The sequence below is a fragment of the Myodes glareolus genome, chromosome 5 (genome assembly GCF_982192425.1).
Source record: "Myodes glareolus chromosome 5, mMyoGla1.1, whole genome shotgun sequence".
Taxonomy (NCBI): domain Eukaryota; kingdom Metazoa; phylum Chordata; class Mammalia; order Rodentia; family Cricetidae; genus Myodes; species Myodes glareolus.
Window position 1 is genome coordinate 38,530,980 of NC_142030.1, and position 22,776 is coordinate 38,553,755.

Consider the following 22,776-nt stretch of genomic DNA (forward strand, 5'->3'; position numbering starts at 1 on the left):
ACATCTGGAGCTGCTAGTCACTGCTTCTCAAACTAAGAGGGGTGTGAAGTGTGGGAGTGTCACTAAGAAGCTGTGGACAAAATAAGTTATGTTGCTTGCGTCTGGAGCTTCTGCCACAAAATGGAAACAGTAATTTCACTTGCTGCATTGTCCCAAGAATTAATATGATGAAGTCATCAAAGCATGGACTAGTAAAAACACAAGCTGATCTATTTCCATCTCTATCAATGTTCACAAACTTCTTCCTTACCACCCAGAACCTCTTAGGTGACTTTCCATATGTCCTAAAGCCTTAATTTATGCAGCATTTGTAGGGAGCTTATTCTGTGGTCCTTGTAGTGCAGCGGTGGGAAGGGGCTACAGTGATTGGTAAGCCAGATACCAACTCTACATCCCCAAATCCAACCCTGAATCCAGCTTGCCTCATTGGCTGTGACTCTTCTGGGATGCTTCTACTCTCTGTCACTCACCATTGTCATGTGCTTTGGAGTCAACAGTCTGACTGATCTCCTCCTCGTACCTCTTCTAAATATCCAAGTCCTTATAGAAGCATGCTCTAGGTTCTGGGGATTCTGCATGCAAAATCTCTTGTATCCCTATGAAGCTTGTTTAACTTAGTTCGGTAGCACCTCTGTCTCACAAAGGGGTTTTCTTTTTTACTAATCTTGATTTTTCCAACACAGTCTCTATCTGACTTCCGGATTGAGTATTTGAATACTCTTCTGAGTCTGTGACCACAACCTTCATGTCCTGTGGTGGACCTTCCTGGCCTTCAAGTCAATGCCTTGCCTCCAAGATGTTCAACCACTAGGACATCCAGAATACTTCCTGCTATCTTGGATGCTGTCATCCTATCATCATTTCCCAGTAACCTTTGCTTCTTAGCATCTGCTTCCTCTAATGACTCACATTTCTAGGGAAGTGTTCAGGATACCCTTCCTTCCTTCCTCCCTCCCTCCCTCCCTCCCTCCCTCCCTCCCTTCCTTCCTTCCTTCCTTCCTTCCTTTCTTCCTTTTTTCCTTCCTTCCTTCCTTCCTTCTTTCCTTCCTTTCTTTCTGTCAGAAACACCCACTACCCTCCATTTGGTTGGCTCCTACTCATCCTTCCCCACTCAACTCTAAAAAGAGTCTTGTCAGAAAGCTTTTTCTGCTCCCTAGTGTGAGACAAGGCTGCCTCCTGTGATTTGCCTTTTTTTTTTTTAAAAATTACTTCATCAGTTTTGATAGCAAGCAGCCCTTCTACGCTAGTCACATTAGATAGGCCAGGAAAGGAGTGGCTGGGTAGAGGCCTCTGGGCTCTGAGGAGGTCCAAGGCTTTCAGAGATATTGTCTCACGTGAGCACAAAGCCCAGTAGGCAAAAGCCTCTGGAGTGATCTTTGGAGCCTTAGGGCTCAGGGCCTTCAATAGCTATGATAATTCAGCACCTTTTCAAGACTTTTCCCTCTGACATTTTTCCCCTGGAATGACACTTCTTCTGAGTCATAAGGAAACATATGTCCAAAGGGGCTTGACCTATTCAAAACTTGATCAGAAACAGTTGAGCTTCTCATGAATCCCAGTTGAGGGCTTCTGGATAGACAACAGCAAATGTCACCGCCTGTCCCAGTCTGACCCACCCTGCCTCTTCCTGTCTGTTTGCTGGCCTTTCCTTTGTCCCAGAATTCTCTGCTGTGCAGATACAAGCTGTTAATTAAACCAGAACTACAAGTGAGGCTCTTGATTCAAATCTTAAAAGGAAAAAAAGAAAAGAAAAGAAAAGAGTTCCTAAGTTTCCTGAGCCCTTCCTTGCCTGTCCTCTACCAGGCGTGTGAGTCCTCCCTCTAGAGCTCCAGGAGGGCTCTGGTAAGGGTACCAGACAGAGCTGACACCAAGGATGGGGTGTCATGTAATGGGTCCTAAGCAGGATCTCTTAAGTCCTTACTGATGTTGTGGGTTCTGAGAAAGAGAGAGAGAGAGAGAGAGAGAGAGAGAGAGAGAGAGAGAGAGAGAGAGAGAAAAGCCAAAGAGGCAGAGAGAGAGAGAGAGAGAGACAGAGAGAGAGAGACAGAGAGAGACAGAGAGACAGAGAGAGAAACACAGAGAGACAGAGACACACAAAACAAGCTGAGGGTTTTCTTATTTGTTGATGCTTGGGAACTAGAATTAGTAGGAGGAAGCTGGAGATGAGCATGGAAGTAACTGCCTTGACAGTCTGAGAAGGGAAGTTCTCCTCCCAATGCCATTCCCCACTGGTTTGTATTCTGTTAACAGAAGGAAAACGATGCCACTGGTGGAGTAGAGCAGCTTATAACCCGTTTCCAGTCTTTCCTGTAATCTGATTTGGTACCAACCCTGGGAAGATAAGCAGTACAGTCCTTGCTTCGTAGATGAGGAAACAGGCATAGAACAGCATGTAAGTTATTATGTTTGATTGATTTTTGTTTCTTTGCTTTTTCTTCAGGAGCAGGTGTAACATGAGGGGCCTGCTTGTTTGTGTTTTCTGTCCTGCCCGGTTCCCACAGCTGTTTAGCCTCAAAGAAAATCACACAGAGATCTCTATAAGTTATAAAGCTAATTGGCCCATTTGGTCAGGCTTATTAGTTCTTGTAACTTATATTAACCCATTATTCTGATCTATTTTAGCCATGTGGTTCAGTACTTTTTTCAGTAGCGCAGATCACATCCTGCTGCTTCAGTGGTCTGGGCAGAAGTGGGAGGAATCAACTTCCTCCTTCCCAGAATTGTCCTGTTCTCATTGCATCATTTCTTCCTCCTGTCTGGTTTTCCCACCTATACATCCTGCCAGGCCAATCAGTGTTTATTTAAAACATGATTGACAGATTACAGACAATTCTTCCCATCAAGCAGGAAAGAAAAGCCAGGGTCTGAACTGCTAGCTGAGGCTCTCCCACAAAGCTGCATCCCTAGCCATTGGTTTATCTGCTCCAGCTGCACTGGCCTGGTTAACTCCAAAGTCACATTTTTTTCTGTCTCAACTTTCAAGTACTGGGGTTCAGTTCTGTGCCACCATATTAAGGGCTGATTCTTATAACACCAATAACATTTAAATGAGAGATATGTAAATAAAAACTTTCTTTTTTTAAAACAAAACTCTTTTATTGTGTGTTTGTGTGAGTTGCAGTACTGAGATAATGTAATTATCTTGGGCAATTGTAGGAAGCATTCTCCCAGCTTTTTTTCTAGACTTGAGTCTTAAATAAGAAAGAGAAAATATTCTCTGTCTGTGACACGGTCAGTTTCAGAAAAGAGACAATGACGGTCTTCAGCATAGAGTTCTACACTACCGCTACCAGGCTGTGTGTCCAGCCCCTATTTACAACCCTCCCTGGAGTGTTCTTGCCCTCTGAACATGAGCTTGACTCTGTTACTGAAGCAGATGGATCCTCATACCTATGGCAGGCAGGGAAGAAGGCAGGTTGATGACCTTGGGTGAGAGACTTTGTGTCCACTCCTGTGTGGGAAGATGTCAGTCCTGGGCACACTTCTTAAAGCAGCAGCTGACCATTGGCTACCAACTGTTTTGTTCTGGGGAAGACTTTATTTTTCTCCCAGAACATTTTTGCTTCTGATCTATTTCCAGGAATTAATAATTTGCTAAGCACTTAAGCCCATCCTGTTTATAGAGGCAGTTTCACTTAGTTTTAACTCAAGTTTCAGAATTTCCCACCGAGACCTATAATATTATCCGAAATTTATAAATGAAGACTTTTGTAGAGGAGGTGAAGAACATTTGTTCCAGTCTCACAATATCTTAAGTCTGTAACTGGCATGGCAGGGATTTGAGTCCCAGCCTGGTTGTCCCCAAAGCTCTCCAAATTTTCTAGTTTAGTATCTTATGGAGAAGCTGAAAACCCCAAAAGGTTATCCCATACAGTGTCATTGAGTATACTGGGGGCATCCTTGGGCAAGAAATAAGGAAAAGGTACAAATTCTTGGTGGATCAAGCCTGGTGAGAGCAGAGCTGCCCTGCTCAGGGTGAGAGAACCGAGAGTCACTTCGCAGCGTGTGCCTTCGTGCACCGCACTGCCTGTGTGCTTGGGATCCATCTGGAGCACAAACTTGTGATGGGCAGATGGACACTGCTTCTGAGTGGGCTGGTCTCACATATGAGTGACCAGGGTTGCTGATCAAGCAGAGGAATCCAAGTACTATGTCACTGGATCGCCTGGGTTTGAACTCTTGGCTCTTGTCCTTTAAAAGCCTTGTAGTTGGAATAAGCTAGGAGTATTAGTTAGTTTTACTTCACTGCAGCAAAAGACCTGAAGCACTTAATTTTGAAAGATAAAAAGGTTATTTTGGCTATTGGTTCTGAGGATTCCGGTTCAAGACAAGGTGGTCACATAGACTTGGACCCCTGGCTAGAGATGGGCATTGTGGGCCAGAGAAACCCATTTACAACACAAGGTATGAAGCAGAGTGAAAGAGGAAGACACCAGTTTCTTGTCACCCAAACTCCCAGTGGCATACCCCCAATGACCCAAAGGCCTTCCAATAGTCTCTTGAAGGTCCCCAACTGCCTCCTGATAATTCCTCCCCAGAAACTAAGCTTTCAACCCATAGGCCATGGGAGATCAGCTGCTCAAACATGGAATTACCTGACCCCCATGCTTATTTCTTTCCAAAATTCTTACATGGATTTAATATGGAAGGCCTTGTCATGTGAATAGAGAGTACTGGTCTGTGTGGCTCTCAGGACCGTGTTACCATAGAGAGTGCTGCCTGGGGCTCCTCTTTAGCTAGCTCTAAAGGAGAGCCCGCTTTCCACTCTTCCCATCAGCTGCTTTGCTATGGCAGTTAGCGGCCCATGAGGATCCAATTAGAGGTGGGTAAACAGCAGGAAGAGAACAAGATATTTCTCATTGCTGAGTGAACTCAAGGGAAAGTCATCACAAGTTCAGCTTTTCTCTACAGGTACAGCAAATAGGCAGACATGTAGACAGAAGTGAGTTCTGTTGTCTCTTATGCCCATAGGAAGTTCCTATTCATCTTTCAAAGCCCTAACTTGGATGTTCTATCCTCTATCTTTTTTTAATTGATTCTTTGGGAATTTCACATCAAGCTCTCTAATCCCACTCATCTCCCAGTCCCTCCGTATCCACCTCTACCTCTTGTAGTGCCCCCCCCAAGAAAGCAAAAAAAAAAAACCCAATAAGATAAAACCAACCAAACAAAACACTCTGCTCCTCCATCTTTCTGCCTCTCAATCGCCTCTTCATTCATGTCAGTGGCACCGGGAGCTTCTGTGCGTCATACAGTCTACCCCTTTGTCCCAATAGTTCTACTTGGAAATGTTCATTGTGCAATGAACTGTTGGCCAGGTTCAAGGCCTCTGGCTTCCAGGATAGCATCAACGCTGGAGCCGTACCCAAATTCCTCCCAGGAAGCCTACTGTTGCACCGAGTCATGGAGATCCTGCAGCTATGGCTCCCCAGTACCAGATCCATCACATGCTCCAGCAGGTTATAGATGGGGTATATTTTGGGGTGTGTCAACTCAAAGCCCTGGGTGTGTGCCTAGGTGGCAGTTGAGTTGGTTGGTTGGGCTCAGGTGAGGGGTGGAGCCAGCTCTCCTAGGCCTGTGGTGAAGGGTAGGGCAAGTTTTCCTGTTCTGGGGTCATCAGCATCAATTATGTTTTCCGAGCATAAGGAACCTGAGGAGGTTCAGGGTCAGCTCTCCTGTGTGTGTATGTGTGGGCGGGGGGGGGGGGAAGCAAATAGGGGACAGGTCACTCCCAGTCAGTGAAGGGTACGGACAGCTCAGCATGATTCTCCTGCTTCTACACATGGTTTGCAAGGGCCCTGTGATAACACAAGCAATCGACATTCACACAGACCCTAGCTACTTCAGGACCCAGGACAGTTGTGGTCATCAGCAGCAGTTTTGGGTGTGAATGTCTCCATGGCTTTGAGTGACAGCACAGGCTTTTCAGATCTGGGTGGGCCCAGTAGCAGCATGGTCTCCGGACTCTAACCTGACCAGTGTGGCTGTTCAGAACCTAGGCAGTTGCATGGTTCCTGGTGGCAACCAGTGCCACAGACCTCAACATAGACTGGCTGTGGCAAGGCCGCATATCCAGAAATGACTTCTGGCCACAGTCTGGGCCCAGGCATAAATATGGCCCCAGGTGTCAGTGCAGGGCACTCTGATCTATGTGATCCCTGTGGCAACATGACCCTCAGGCCCCAAGATGGTGTCAGGTGTTGGTTCAGACATTGGGCATCTGCATTGCCTTAGGCAGTAACTAGAGCCTCAGACATCAATGCGAACCCTGCCTGTGGTTGGGCCATCAACCCAGAAAGAAGCAGTTCAGGTCAATGGTATCATAGCCACAGATAGCAGTGCAGGCCACTGAGTTTAGCATGGTCCCATCAGCGACACATCCCTCAGACTCCAACATGGCTACAGGGTGGCAGCTCAGAGGCTGGGGGTTCTTGTAGTTTTGGGTGGCAATCACCACAGAGTCAGGTTGCTGTAGAACCATGAATCAGATATGGTCCTTGGTGGCATCCTGGGCTTGGATGTCAACAAGGCCCCAGGTGATTGCATAGGCTATTCAGATTGTCATTGCCCTGGGCTGCAAGATGGCCCTTGGACTACAGCCTGAGCCCAGGTTGTGGCCTAGATTTTTGGCATACGATCAGCCTTTCATGGTACAAAGGGCCATGGATATCAACACAGACTACAGCTGTAGCAGAACAATGGATTCATATATGGCCCCAGTCTGCAGTTCAGGCCCCGGTATCACCATAATTCTGGATATCATCATGGCTCTGGGTTGTGCCCAGGGTACTCATATCTGTAAGGCAGCTGCATGCTTTGGACGCCAACATGGTTTCAGGTTTCAGTCCAGATCCTGGGTTTCTGTGCTGCCTTCAGTGGTAACAGGAGCTACATATGTTAACACAGTCCCCGCCTGTGGTAGGACCATAGACCTGGATGTGGCCTTCGACTGAAGCCCAGGATGAATACCTGCAGGGCCGTGGGTGGCAACACAGTCTCCCCCATTTCATCTTTTCTTACTCAGATTAAATTTCTACTTCATTTGGTCATTTACTTGCTACTTACTTAACTGAATTCTTCATGCAACCAGTAGTACTCATTAAGTGCAAACCATGGTAACAGAACATTTGTGGCTAGGGCTTTGTTCTGTTTTATTTTCGTATCATTTTGGGTCCTTGCCAGTTTTAGAAGGACCATTCAATTTCTACACCATCTCAAACCTGAGCTCCATCGCCCTGTGTTTCTCCCCACAATAGCTCCTGCGACCTGACTGAGGATAGCCAAAAGGAACCCTGCAGGGAGAGTGACCACTCACTAGCTGAATTCACGTGTCGGAAGCAGCAGAGGCCTCACGGTAAGATGGTGGGTGGCAGTGACTGAGCTGCGATTGGAGAACTGGGAGAGCAAGGAATGGCCCCAGAGCTGAGTCTTTCCGGATTGGTAGGTGTGAGTAGAAAGCACATGGCTGACACACACATACCGTAAATATTCATACTCAGTCTGGCTGGAGCGGCGTTAGTGAGCTGCTCTTCAGTTCTGCATGCAGGTGTCTGGGTGAGGAGAAAAGGGCAGATCCTCACAAAAAACGGAAGTGGCCATCTCAGCCATAAGGGCATCTTGGCGTGATGTCAATAGATTTGACCTATAAGCAGCATTGAGCCGTCTTGACAGTAATCACTCTGTACCACAGACTACTGAGATTCCTTAGAGTAGTGGTTCTCAACCTATGGCTTTCTGGGGGCCAAATCACAGGGACCGCGTATTAGATATCCTCCACGCCAGATATTTACATTATGATTCACAACTGAACCAAAATTGCAGTTGTATAATAGCAACAAAAATAATTTTATCATAGAGGGGGGGTCACCATAGCATGAGGAACTGTATTAAAGGGTTGCGGCATTAGGAAGGTTGAGAACCACTGGGCTAGACAGATGGAGAGGGTGGGGAAACCATCAGGGTTTTTGAGCTCAAGTACCAAGAATAGAAGCAGGTGGAGAAAAGCCTTCCAAAACAGCAGGAGAGTGTGGGAACATGAACCCCCACTTTTTTTGCATGCAAAGTTCCTGAAACTTTTCTCTTGTTCATAGGAAAGCACAGTGACATGGGGTTAGGACCCTAAGTTCATGGCAAGGGAGGGGGCTTGATTTGGGGCCATCAGGGGATACCCAATCTGTGGATACTGCAGTAGGTCAAATGGCATGGTATTAGCGTATAATCTACCCACATCTTTCTATGTACTTTAACTAATCTCATGATTATTTAGAATCCCCAAGGCAGTCTGAAGGCTAGAACAATGGCTATCACAGTATAGTGTTGAGGTAATAATGATAAGAAGTCTATATGTATTCAATACAGATGCAACTTTTGAAATATTTACATCTGTTGCTGGTTAAATCTGTGGTGTTCTGGATCTGAGGATGTGGCCATCACTGCTATGGATGGCTGAATATATTTAATCTTCCTAGGCTTTTAGTTTCTACATCTGCATAATGAGTTTCTTGATAGCTGTGGGAGTTTAGAAACAATGCATACAAAACAGTTTGCGCAGTGCCCGGCAAGGAGTAGCTGTGGCTAACGAAAATGTAGTTATCATAATTTTAGGGAGAGCTTAGTGCCTTTTCTGGAATTGAGTAATGATACTGCAGGTATCAGAACAGTGAAATCCCAGAGTTTCAGCTGCACGAGAGTCCGTTTTAGTATATGTAATCATCCAATGCAGGGGGGGGAGGTCTCAGGGCGATTTTCTCCCATATGCTGCCTCCGAGGCCCGCATTACTCCCATCTGTTCTGCCATCCGCTGGGATCTTAGAGTCGGCAGCCGGCAGAGGGAAGAGTGAAGATGCCCTGCATCCAGAAAGTACTGATTTGGACGTGTGCCCACAAAGATGAGGACCAGTTGCACGGCCACTCTAGGAGATGGATGAGGGGCGGATAGTTGGGTGGGATTCTTTCATGGTGACTGAATGGGAGCTCTTTCCTTGAAACCAGTACAGAGGGTTAAAGGAGGTAAGTATCTTTGGTGGCCTGTTGGCAGGCTCTGCTCCAATGTTCTCGGGAACTGAGCTCATTTAGCCAGGCTGGTCCTCCGCATGGGCACGTGGAGGTGCTAACCAGGGCAGCAGAGCCTGACCGCTATAAGCCTGCTCTATGGTCCAGCTGCACCAGTGTCATTCCGTAGCCGGTTATAAACCCACCATTCCAGACCCAGGAGGCCTGACATGAAGAATCTCTGTGCAGATTCTGATTGTGGAGGGTTGAAATAGACCTGGAATTTTCTGTAGTTTGCAGCAGCTTCTCCAGTTGTTGGGATGAGGCTGGTCCACAAACCACACTTTAAATAGGAAGCATGAAAAGATTCCGTTAAAAACTCATTTTTTCCCTGAATGACCTTAGATTCTGCAGTATGTATGAGGAACTGGGGTGGGGTCCTCATTTTTGCTTCCTTCATTTACCTGGCAAGGGTGGACGACATTTCATTTGGAAGAGGATCCCTCCCCAGCCCTCCTTTCATCTGGGGAAGGCCGGACTCTGGAGATCATCCAGAGAAGCCCGCAGATAGGTCTTCCCTGACAGCAGGTGGCTGAGCACACTTTTCACATTTCCGGACTCGGTCCAGCTGAGATTCACATGCAGCTGTCTGCAGTGGGCAATGCTAATAAAGCCTGTGCTTTATTGACATAGGAACACATGTAGAAACTCATCCTGGTTCATCTTCTCAGTCCCCCTCCCCCACTCTGCTTCAGTCTTTTGTAACCAAGAGCAACACCTTCCAATGATGGCCGTTCCAAACCAAAGCATGCTGGTGTTCCTGGTTTTTCACAGACAATTCTCTCAGCTTCTGTGAAGCACATACATTAAAAACAAAATACACCTTGGCTTTGGAACAGTGGCCCCCCTCCCACCCCGTGAAAGCTACTGAGACATGTTCTACTCCTCATTAACAAGGTGATCGCACAGAATTCACAGAAGTTAAATGGCTGGGACGAGGGATTGTGCATTTAAAACACGCTGAGTCCCTTTTCTGCAGTTGGAGCCCTACCACTCCTTAATTTTCTATACCTTTTTGGTAAGAAGAGGAATGGACCCAATTTGGCTGAAATTTGCTAATTGCTCTTCTTTGAACTCTTCTGTCTTTGTCACCTTGGCCTTGGACCTGTTTGAAACCTGAGGACTGTCGCTCTTGCCTGTGTGCCCCGGCACTACAGTTGAAGAAGGCGAGGGTTGTATGAAGCGTAAGCAAACTGTGCAGGCCGAGTTTAAACCCAAATAGGAATTCACCGATGCTCACAGCTTCATTGCAATGCTCCGAGAAATGAGGACCAATCAGCTGACTTCACTCTGAGTGAGGTAACACTTCACAGTTTGCAGACCTATGAGAGGGTGTCAAGGAGAAGGTGAATACGGCAGCTGAGAGGACAGACTCAGGGGCAGCCCATTTCTGCAGTACTACTGCTTCAGCTGGTAGTTCAGAGCCTCAGCTTCCTTGACAGAAAAGCATGGGCCACAGTAGTACTGTTGCCGTGGGCCTAATTCAAGAAATAAAGAGACCTAAATGGGAGAGTTTTAGTATAATGCCAGATACAAAATTAGTGTTGGTCAGTATTGATCATTACTGATAACGTTAATACAATTGACTCAAGACCATTTTGGCTGGCTGGATAGACAGCAGTCAACTTAGGTCACATGCATTGGTTAGGGTCGTTGCAAAGTTGGGAGGGGCAGTCTGCATGCCCAGCAAAGCATCGAGCTCCTCTTCTCGCCTCCCCAGGTTCCACACGCTATCCTCACACCTGCTTCTCGTGCCGGATCTTTGACAAGCTACTGTTCCTGAGTAGTGTCCTAGGTTTACTTCCCAGTGTCAGGTCCAATGTGATCGCCTCCTGCATGAGTCCCACACCCTTGTATCCCCCGGGTTTAATTCAAAATTAGGGAAAAGGCACCTGCTTAGCTCAGTTAGCCAGTGAGCAGACCTTTTGGTTTGGGATCCTTTGACTGGTTCTGGATGGGGGTTACTCTGGACTGTAGGAATCAGCCATGGCCGGAAGAGCTAAGGGCGAGGCAAGCAATAAAGTATCTGTAACAAGGATAAGGGCTCTTTCTTTCAGCGTGTTTCTGAACCTCCTATTTCTGTCTTACGGTCTCCGATTCATTCTTCAATTGGGCACAAGTAATTAATCATGCTATTGAGGGATAAGGATTTCAGATAGTGTCTGGGTTGATGAAAACTAGTTCCCCGAAATGGTAGATCTGTGAAAACAAGATATGTTTGGACCCTTGCTAGAGTGGCTGCACCTGAAGCCTTAATCAACCTCTTAGGGACTTTTGACTTCGCACTGCTGTCGAGGCAGACCTTGATAGGCGTTTCTTTGTATTTGTCTGTCTCTCCTGCCTTTAGACATAATTGCTGCTATTTTTCATTAAAGAAGAGTTTTCTTGGAGAAAATTACTTTCTCAACCTTTTGCCTTCTCATGGCCCAAAAGTTACCGCAAGTTCTGTGGCCAGAGCTTTATAGTTTTGTTTCTGGATCTAATTCCGTGATCGAACTTGGATGGCAGGACATCAGAGGACACACCAGGGAAGTTAGCTGGTGTCGCCAAAATCCAGGGGTGGCTGATTGAGAAGTTCTGGTTCTCATTTAAGGAGAGGAGTCAATCACTCATCTATGTTGGATCTTAAAATGGGGTTTCTTAGTTTTTTCCACAGCAGGACACTAGGATATTATAAAATGGTTATAAGAATCCATATCTTTAGGATTCTGCTCTTTCAGGATATTGAAATCTCCCAATCATCTTCAGTTGTTTAGCTTGCTCCACACAGTGGTCAAGGGACTGGATTTTTCAGACTGGGTGTGGAAGATTGCAAACCCTGTAATTGCTAGCTCTGCTTCTTGGGGTAGCACTGTGTCTTCGGTGTGTCTTGTTTTTCTTACTTGTGGCAGCAGAGTGGCAATAGGCCGTTGGTACTTGGTATCATGCATATGGCACATTCTCAAGGCGTAGCTCCTGCCCGGCATGAAGGAAGTGGTCAGCCATGAGCTACTCTTTGTTATTCTGAGCAGTGCTGACTACTTGGAATGAGTACCAACCCAATGAGTTTGCACTGCTGTTGAAGATGGTCTGTTATTTCATTCGTTCTCACATCTGTGGCTTTGGGTGCAAGAGGGCACCTGCTGTCTACCCTCCTGTCCCCACTTCATCCTAGCATCGGGGTGCAGAGTACTGTGGTCTCTGAGGAACTTCCTTCAGAGTTAAGGAAAGCATCCTCTAGTGTCCCTTCCCGGTATTTGTTACTCCCTGAAAATAGGAGGCCAAAATGTATTCTCTCCCATGCGGTTTTGATTGCTGATTTCAAACTCTGCTACAGCAACTAATTAGTACATAGAGTCAATTTGCTTTGTCCTTTTTTTCTTCCAATTGAGTGTTCCTTGTTTATTTTTCATTAAACTTTATTTAAGAAAAACAGGCATATGAGTAGCTAACATTTACTGAACATTTGCTATGAACCAGTCACTGGGGTAAGTGTGTGTGGGGTCTTATCTCATTTAATTATCACCAGAACATTGCACCAGGAATTAGGATCATCCTGCTTCAGAAGTGCAGAAACTAAAGCTCGGAGTGATTTAGTATCAGATGATTTGGATCTTGGTCAAAGTAAACAATGCACGTTTTAGCTGCAGTCAATACTCCATCCTAATGGCATACCGGCCCCTTCTGTGCATTTGCCCTTTTGGGAAAATAGTAACTTAAAAAAAGCTTTTCACCATAATAACCGAAAACATTCATTGATTTTACTATCTCTGCTTCTCTCAGCTTCTCTGCTCTTTCTCTTTTTTCCTTATTTACTTTCTTCTCTTTCTTTATACTTTCTCTTACTCTGGGGTCTTGGAAGGAAGTTTTCCACAACACAGGCATGGAAGAAAGCACACTGTTTCCTCCTTTCCTGTCCTCCCCTCTCCCCACTACTCTCTGACAACTTGGGGACTTGTGTTGTTCCACCCTTAGGCTCCTCACAGAAGTCTTTAGCCAGTGTGCTCCAACAAGCCCAGTTGCCTGGAAAAGTAGAAGCCATAGTATTTATACAGTCCTATGAGGGGAAGTGTGGAAAGACTTAAAAGTCAAGGAGAGATGAGAAGTCATCATTAAAGTTTGCCATGTTTGGAGGCCATGTGGACACTCAAATCAACCAGAGTTTAACCCAGGGAGTTCCTAGCTTCCTTGCTGTGGACCAAGATTCTTCCTTTGAGCGATGGGGATGGAGGAAGCCTGTCTGAAGCCTTGGGGAGTTGCAATGAGATGATGGTCTGCAGAGCCCAGGACAGGGCCTGGTTGTTAGTAATCACAAATATACTGTCCTCTGCACCCTTGATGTGCTGAGACACATGTTTTCTGGTCAGCAAAATTCAGCTCTCTCTTTGTTGTGAGAATTCGGACATTAAATGAAAGGTGCTTGGTCAAGCAGAGCTCCAGCATTGCCAACTGCATGAACCTGGTCAAATTACTTTGTGCATTGAGCTTTTGTTTCTTCATCTATTGTGTCTGGGATAAAATATTGCATAGCTTGCTCGGACGAGGTATTTTGAAAAGTCTTTTGGACTTGGTCAAAATGTAATATTTCTCTTTTGTGCTACCAACCGTGTTTTTCTATCACTTCTTCTCATCATTCATCCTGTCTTAGACTTTTATGTGTACTGCTGGGAAGAAAAGTAAAGGTAACAGCCTATGAAATAAGGCAGAGGAACACAGAGAAAATGCCTATTTTCACACAATTTGATAATTAAACAAAATTTCGCAGCAAAGAGCTTTTCAGTTTCATGTGGTCCCACTTATCTGATTTTACTTTTCATATTTGTACTTTTGGCACCAACCAAGAAATCATTGCCAAGGCCAATGCAGAGTAAATCATCATCAGAGCAAAACAAAATTACAGAATGAACGAAGTCTTTGCACACCAAATATTTGACAAGGGGTTAATATCTAAAATACAAAAGAAACAAACTCTTACAACTTGATGTCAAATTCCCAAATAATCCAACTTAAAAATTGGCAAAGTACTTGAATAGGTTTTTCTCTCTAGCAGATGTACAAGTGACCAATGTGTATATGAAAATAAACACCAGTTATCAGAGGAATGCAAATGAAGGGCACAATGAGATGTCATCTCGTATCTGTTAGGATCGCTATTATGATTGAAACGTGTGTTGAGAAGAAAAGGGGACCATTATACACAGATGAGGGAGTTGTAAATTGGGATACTCAATAATAAAATAACATATATACTCTTCAGAAAAATTCACTACGATATACTCCAGCCCATCCTACTTTTGAGTATCGCAAAGGAAATAAAATCAGGTTCTCGCAGACAGTGCTGCCCTTCTGTTATTGTGGCATGTTGATGACAGCAAAGGCACTGAAGTAACTCACATGCCTACTGGTACGTGAATGGAGAAAGAAAATATGGTATGTATATGCAATGGAACACTACAGATCCTTGAAAATGTGGAAATCTTGTTATTCGCATCAATATGGATGCATGTGGTGAGTGTATTATTTGGTGAAATACATCATAAGTTTGAGGGTAAATAGTGTGGGCTTCCATAGAATCTACAATTTTAGGGTGAGATGGCTCAGCAGTTAAGAGCTGGTATTGTTCTTATGGAGTTGTGTTCCCAGCTCCACCTCCAGACATTCACAGCTGCCTATAATTCTAGCTTCAGTGTTTCCTGACTGCCACAGGTACCTGCTCCTGCTTTCTCTCTCTCTCTCTCTCTCTCTCTCTCTCTCTCTCTCTCTCTCTCACACACACACACACACACACACACACACACTTTAAAAAAAATCTTTGGAAAGGAATGTACAGTACTTTAACTCCTAGAAACAGAATAGAATGATAATTGCCAGGGACTGGAAGGGAGTTAAATATACAGATATTCAGTTAATGTGAAGCTGTATATTGGCAAGACAAATAAATCCTGTACTACACAATGTTCATATACAACAACAGAGTATTGTGTACTTAGAAGTTAGTTGAGAGGGTAGTTTCTATGTTAAATGCTTTGCCACAATAAAAAATAATGAAAGCATGTGGATACTAGTAATTTGTGCAGAAAACATTTATATACACACTTCCTTATTAAGACGGTGCCTTTGAAGATGCCACCATCCAGGTCATAATATGTGTTGCAGTCACAGAGTGTCTCATAGGTTACATTAGCATAAGGAGGAAGGACAAAACTTTGCTGCGTATGTGCCGAGTGATTTTGATGGAAGCATACAGCATGTGGGACAGCTGTGCACTATCCCAACCTTTCTAACTTACCCAGCACATTGATTCTGTAAGGAAGGCCTGACAAAGCATTGGGAAAGTTATTATTCTGATGAGCATGGCTTCGGCCAGGTATCCAGCTAGTCATCCCTATCCACTTGCTATCCACTTGCAGATCCGAGCATGCCAAGTGTTTAGTGAGCTGGAGGTGAGACCTGGCAAGCTGGTGACAGGGCCCAGGAGTCAGATCCATGAACTCTTCCGGGCTGACAGGGATGTCTTTTACTTTTTATGAGAGAATAGGAATGAACTCTATTAGCTCAGCTATGCGGGAAGAGCTCTTCTTGAAATATCAATTCCAATGCTGTCAGCAGGCAACTGAGATGTTTGAAGCTGAGGCACAGCCAGCCTCGCTTCCTCTCCCCTCCTCGCCTCAACCGTTTTAGTCAGGAGTGGAAGGAGTCGCCCTTCCATAAATCACCAACCTGGCCACACCCACTTGGGGGAGAAGGCAGCTTTATCTCCTTCCGTTGTCCCGTAAGCTACTCACACTATCATGCTCTGTAAGCACCCTTAGGTTTCAGTGAGTAAGTCATTAATATCCAATTTGAGGAAGCCAGTGGTACGTAACTGCAGCATTGGCAAAGCAAATGGAAAGTAGAAGGCTTATGAACATGGCATTAATTACCCCGTGCTGCAGACAGAACATGGGCATGTGTTTATGGGTTTCATTTTGCTGGCTGCCCTGGTTGTTATCAGAGAGAGTCATACCCAGGGTGCATCTTCCTGTTCCACGCTGAGCAGCCCTATAGCCTAAGTAATATTCTTGCTTTGAATTAAAAATATAATATCTGTCAATAATGTTATATGAGGGAGATAGTGTCGTATGTTATATGAGGTGGATAGCCTCATCTATTCCCCCAGGCAAGTTTTGATAGAATAATAATTTTGAAGACCCTTCAAACACACACTTAAGGGAAAATGAGAATGGATCGCACCTTATGGAATTAAAGCATATGGCTCTGGGATGTAAGTCTCTCTCACTTATGTGACGATTGAAAAATGTAACCTTGAGATAAATATTAATCTGTATATGAAATGATATGTTAAACACATCAACCACAAGGCAGTTATTCTCATACTTTTCCTCCTGTCTGTCTGTCTGTCTGTCTGTCTCTCTCTCTCTCTTTCTTTAACACATCTTTTGTCCACTAGGCGCCACACGACCCTCTATCTGCTTCCCTTCTTTCATTTACTTCCCCAGAAGTCTCCATTATCGTTTCAAACAGTTGCCACTGTTTTAAGGGTGCTGGATGTAGCTCTAATCTGCTACTATCTGAAAGGCCTCTTTACTGAAAGTCCTCTTCCCCCCATGATGGAGTGAGAGCAGACTTGGCCCAGGGCAGCTGAGGTGAGCTTGCCATTCTGTGTGTGTGTCTTGGGCTGAGGGAGGGGAAGCCATGGAATCCTTCTCAGGGCTGGTGCTAAGGCTGGCTCTGAGGCTCATGCTGAGGCTGATGCTGAGGCTGGTGTGCTACTGGGTGAGTGGAATATGAGCAGAATTCTGTGTAAGATACCCCATGTGTGGGCTGGAGTGATAGCTCAGAGGTTAAGAGCACTGACTGCTGTTTTAGAGGTCCTGAGTTCAATTTCCAGCAACCACATGGTGCCTCAGAAACATCTATAATGAGATCCCGGGCCCTCTTTGGCTTACAGGAATACATGCAGGCAGAATGTTGCATACATAAAAAAAAATGATACCCCATGTCTACATGTCCTGACTCTTGTCTTACCTTACCTTGAAGGAAGAGCTTTCAGGCTTGGGGTGTGGAGACGGGGACCAGCTCTTATTTTAACGGGGTCTGCTCTGTTTTGGGATAAGTGCTCTAAAATTACAAAGCCCATTCCTGTTTGCTGTGTAGGTGGGCGACCATGTAGACATGCGTGTTCACAGGCTGCCTCATTGTACCACTCATGGTGACTCCATGCAGATAGAAAAACAAATCAAACAAAACAAGAATTTCTTGGCCAAATAGAATGTACGCTGTGTTGCTCTTTGAATCTACAATATCCCCACAGGCTTCTAGTACCAAATGCTGAGTCTATAGGTGGTGGTGCTATTGTACCAGGTTCTCAGAAGCTGCATCTGCCTGAAATCAGGAGATCACTAAGGCTGGGTTCTTTGTCTTGTTAACTTCTTCTCTTGCTCCTGGTTAGTTGTGTAATTTAAGGTAAAGAAATTCCTCTGCCACATGCCACTGTGACATGCAACCATAGACTCGACTATTTAAAAACAGTCAAAATACATCTTTCCCCTCAATGGGTTCAAAGCCAGTTGGGTCCATAGGGTACATTACAGGATAGGTTCCAAAGCTACCCAGAGAAAACCAACCAACCAATCAACCAACCAACCAAATAAACAAACGGAATTACATATTTCCTTCTTTAGGCTTTATCAGATACTTGTTAGACTTACCAATTTAAGTCTAACTAGTACATACTTCTAGAATAAGGACCATACTCTTAAACAAAACAAGATATACATGCATGCATACCTGACATGTTGGTTACTAAAGTTGTGACAGAATACCTGAGTAACCTGAACCTGCAAGAATAAGGATCCCAAATGGCAAGGTGTTGAGCGAGAGAACCAGGGATGAGAAATAGAGGGTCCTGGGGTCTCGCATAAGCTGATGACTTATGCCAAGCATGTTTATTAAGAAGTACAGCATCGTATATACTAATTGCAGGGAGAAGCAGTCAATCAGCAGAGAGTTAAGTTAGACAAGTTGGCAAAGAGAATTCAGGATACCTGAGACATAGTTGCCTAAGAACTGATAACCACAGCTTGGGGGCAGGAGGGAAGGGAAGAAGTCACAACTTCAACTCCTATAAGGCACCGGCTCCAGTGCTGAACCAGTCTTGTCAAATCTGCTTCTGGATGCAACATAACAAAAGTTCCCTTTACTGTTTTCTCAGGGTCCCAGAGAAAGTCTTGAGTCAGTCTGGCTCCCCACACCTGAGAAACAGCTTAAAGGGAAAATGACTTATTTAGGCTCATCGTGTAGGAGCATACTGTTCACCATGACAATAATCGTGGAGGATTTCATGGCTGAAAGAGTATGTGGCTAGGACACACGTTTTGGAGATCAGAAGTCAAAGGAGCCCAGGCTGGAAGTGGAGTCAGTCTATAATGTTGCACCATGCCAGCTGGGGACCAAGCGATCAAACACATGAGCCTGTAGGGGCTATTTCACAATCAAATCACATGCACACCAATACGACATCTACTGTTAGCTTCAAGAATGAAGCAATATTTTTCTTCATCTGATATAGGATAAATTTTAATAAGATTTTTAATTCCTCCCTTCACATATTTTCCTTCCATCCTTTGTACACCATATTTCCTTAACTTTGTTCATGTGATGTGGTGGTTTTCATGAACACGGCTTCCTTAGGTTTGTATGTTTGACTGCTTGATCTTATTGTTCTTTTAAAAGAATATGATGTTGGGATGATGGGAGCAGCTTCTAGTTCAACAAGGATGGCTGTGGGTCCCTGTAAGATCTCCAGGATGGCAGCACCATGTGGCCGGCTGGGGGAGTCAGGTGGGCGGTTACAGCGGATAAAAGGCTCACAGGACATAGTATTATTTAAAAAAGAGGGAGACATTTATTGCTTAAAGAAGAGAAAAACAGAGAGACATAAGAAAAACATAGAGAGAACAAAGACACACGTACACACAACACAAGACAAACACACAAGAGAGAGAAAGATGGCGGTGAGGGAGGTCAGAGGTGGCTGGGGTGGGCGTGGTTAGTTCTTAAAGTGATCGCAAAAGAATAACAGATCTCCCAGTAGGTGGAACTGTTTGGGGGAGATTAGGAGGCATGGCCATGTTTGATGAAGTGTGTCATGGGGGCCAGTTTTGCGGTTTCTCTGCTGCTGTGGGAGTTCCTTCAGCTCCTTCAGCCAACCGCCGCTGAGTTACCAGCCCATTGGGGCGTGGTCTCTCCCTTTAAAAAAAGCAGCGGCTGTCCTCCACTCTCCTTTTGTCTTCCGGCTCCGTTTCCGGCCCCTGGACTCCTTTCCTGTTCGCGCGGAGGGGCTGTTGTCTGGGACGGTAATCTGTAAGTTTTTTCCCCTTTGAATAAATAACCATTCTATTAATCATAATTCCAAACTGGTGTGGGATTGTCTGTGACTTACGCCTTCATCTGGCGCCCCACGTTTGGTTGTAGAACCCCCCCTTCCCCCCCACTCAACTGCTTGCTACCAGCTCGGCTAGTCACGAGACCTCCCTCAGCTGCGGCCTGTGCCCTGTGTGTGGAGCCAGCAGTTCAGTTAAACCCCACGCCTCCCAAACTCCACAGGCTCGGGACAGTCTCTGCCTGCCTGGTTTGCTCTTTTCTGAGTTGTTTTAAATTTCCCTTGTAAGTGCGGTGCTTTAGTGGCGTGAATCAGAACGACTCAGTCACGTGGAGGCATACGCGGCTTCCGGGTTGCTCTTTTCTACCCCTGGATTCTGGGTTTCTGGTTCCGTGTATGGAATTGATTTAATTAAACTTTCTTTCTTGAGCAACTTATATTTCCTAGTTTTTAACAAATACTAAGGCAGACACTGAAACAGGACCTGTTTAAGTCACCTTTGCAGTGGTTCTAGTCGCAACTTGGCAACAGCGCCGCCAACTAGACAAGAGGTAATATGGCAGTTTTTGTTTCCAACGCCAATTTTACTGTTTTCTTTATTAATACAATGGATTATGTCATGCAAGGTTTATATGACTATGGGAATATATTAATTTACTTGTTGCTAGGTTTCAGTTTTCTTTTCAATATTTTATCATTAAGAAAGATACGATTTTTACGGACTAATATTGAACAACTAGTTGAAAGGATTAAAATTATTGAAAATCAGGGGTTATCTGAACAAGTGGATACTATGAGAGACAAAATTGACTCCATGTCCAAGGGTACTAGGAAGTTACCTGAAAGGGTACAGGCTGTTGAATTTGACGTTCAGATGTTACCACAAAGTTTTGATAAGGTAACAGATAGAATGAACCTCCAGAATGGGAACCAAAAAACTGATACCTTAGTGAAATTACTAGAAACACGGGTAGGTCAGGAGATTCAGGATTTAAGGGATACAATGATAAAAAGATTAGAAATGATTGAAGAAACTATTGGAGCTGGTGAACAGAGTAAGAAGGCACAAGGACAGGATACAATGCCACCACCAGCTGTTAGAACTGGCTTACCCAGGGTCCTAACAACATACCCTGTAATTTATTCTGACAAAGGGTTAACTTCCAAAGGCTCAAAGGGAGTTAAAGAAGCTAGATGGACACCAATAGCAATGAATGATTTAAAAGAAATTAAGCAAGCTGTCGTTAACTTTGGCTTGCACTCTGCATTTGTTAAGGAAATGATAAGGACTTGGGCTTCTAATGTCAGAGCTACCCCCCATGATTTCTCTCAGCTAGTGTCTGCAGTTTTAGATGATGGGCCTTCCTTGATGTTTGGAATTTATTTCAGAGAAGAATCCAAACATATGGAACAGCAAGGAAGAGCAAAAGGTGTGGAGGTTTCCCAAGATCAAATTCTTGGTGTAGGAGCATATGCTGATCCACAGGTCCAAGCTCTTTATGATGAAGAAGTGCTGTCCTTATGTCACAAAGCAGCCTTGAATGCTTTGAATAGAATACAAGATCCAGCAAAAAGGGTCGAATCATATACCAGGGTTAGGCAGGGACAGAGAGAACCCTTTACTGACTTTGTGCAAAGATTAATTAAGGCTCTGGACATAGGGGTAACAGACCCAGAAGCTAGACGAATACTTCTTGAATCTCTAGCTTTTGAAAATGCAAATACTGAATGTAAAAAGATAATTGGGCCTTTAAGATCTAGATCAGCACCAATGGAAGAATGGATACAGCATACAATGAATGTTGAGATGTTTAGCTATAACGATGAATCCTGGGTAGGAGAAGCGATTTCCAAAGCTATGAGGAGACATCAAACTACCAGGTGTTTTAATTGTGGTAAATTAGGACATCTGAAAAGGGATTGCAGGCAAAGAAATCCTAGGAATAATATCTCCTCTGGGAATGACAAAAGTAGGAGATCTCAGCCTTCAGGTATATGCAGAAGATGCGGTAAAGGCCGACATTGGTCCAACGAATGCAGGTCAACAACAGACAGACAAGGCAACCCGATACCATCGGGAAACTCCTTGAGGGGCCTCTCGCAGGCCCCCAAGCCAAAAGTGGCCCAGTCACTCCCAGTTACAGTCGAAAATGTGTCTCACCAAGAAAATTAAAAACTCCAATGTCTGCCGTAAAAAGTAATACTGGTCTAAATGATGAATTACATGTGGAGAATGAGTCAAAAAATTCAGGAGGACAGAGTAAACGTATATTTTGGCAAACGTATATTAACGATCAAAGACCAAAGCTAAGAGTCTGTATAAATGGCATTTTTATTGAAGGCTTATTAGACACAGGTGCGGATGTAAGTATAATTACTCCAGAATCCTGGCATCCGAATTGGCCTCTTCATGAGGTAGATGTTCAGTTCCTGGGAATTGGAACCCTATCTCGTGTAAAACAAAGCACAAGATGGGTGGAATGCATAGGGCCTGAAGGGCAAATAGGAAGATTAAGGCCATATATAGCAAATATTGCAATAAATTTATGGGGCCGTGACCTGCTACAGCAATGGAATACCCAGATTAACATTCCTGTAGTTCCAGGAACTCACAATTCTGGGAAGGATATAATGAGGTATTATGGAAAAAGGTCACCAGCCATTCAGGCTGTACAAGAACACACAGCCAATAGCAAACCTTTAGAGGTACCAACAGCCCTACCTTTAAAATGGCTAACTGAGAAGCCAATATGGATCAAGCAGTGGCCTCTAGCTGAAGATAAGTTACAGGCTTTGGAACAGCTGGTACAAGAGCAACTAGATGCTAACCATATTGAAGAATCAACCAGCCCTTGGAATTCTCCTGTGTTTGTTGTAAAAAAGAAATCTGGTAAATGGAGAATGGTGACAGATCTAAGAGCTGTCAACAAGGTAATTCAGCCTATGGGTCCGCTACAATCTGGAATTCCTTTGCCTTCTCTATTACCAAGAGGATGGCCTCTTATAGTTATTGATTTGAAAGATTGTTTTTTCACTATACCTTTGCAAAAAAAGGATAGAGAAAAATTTGCCTTCACAGTGCCTACTTATAATAATTCTCAGCCTACTAGGAGATATCAATGGACTGTCCTCCCACAGGGGATGCTCAATAGTCCCACATTGTGTCAATATTTTGTTAATAAGCCACTGGAAATAATTCGTAAGCAATTTCCCAAGTCCATAATTTATCATTACATGGATGACATTTTATTATCTGATTCAAATAAAGATATTTTGGAAAGTATGTTTGAAGAAGTAAAGAAAGTTTTGCCTAGGTGGGGATTACAAATTGCCCCTGAAAAGATTCAAAGAGGAGATTCTAT

At 44.4% G+C, this 22,776-nt stretch overlaps 1 protein-coding gene across 1 annotated transcript in view; it reads left to right on the top strand.

Moving 5' to 3' along the window:
- Positions 1-22,776, top strand: part of LOC146894885 (uncharacterized) — a 60,716-nt gene that overhangs the window by 30,849 nt on the left and 7,091 nt on the right. Inside the window, exon 2 of the mRNA XM_087905985.1 lies at positions 7,257-7,354. Within this exon, the coding sequence (XP_087762111.1) occupies positions 7,257-7,354 (98 nt within the window). The remainder of the gene's footprint in view (positions 1-7,256; positions 7,355-22,776) is intronic.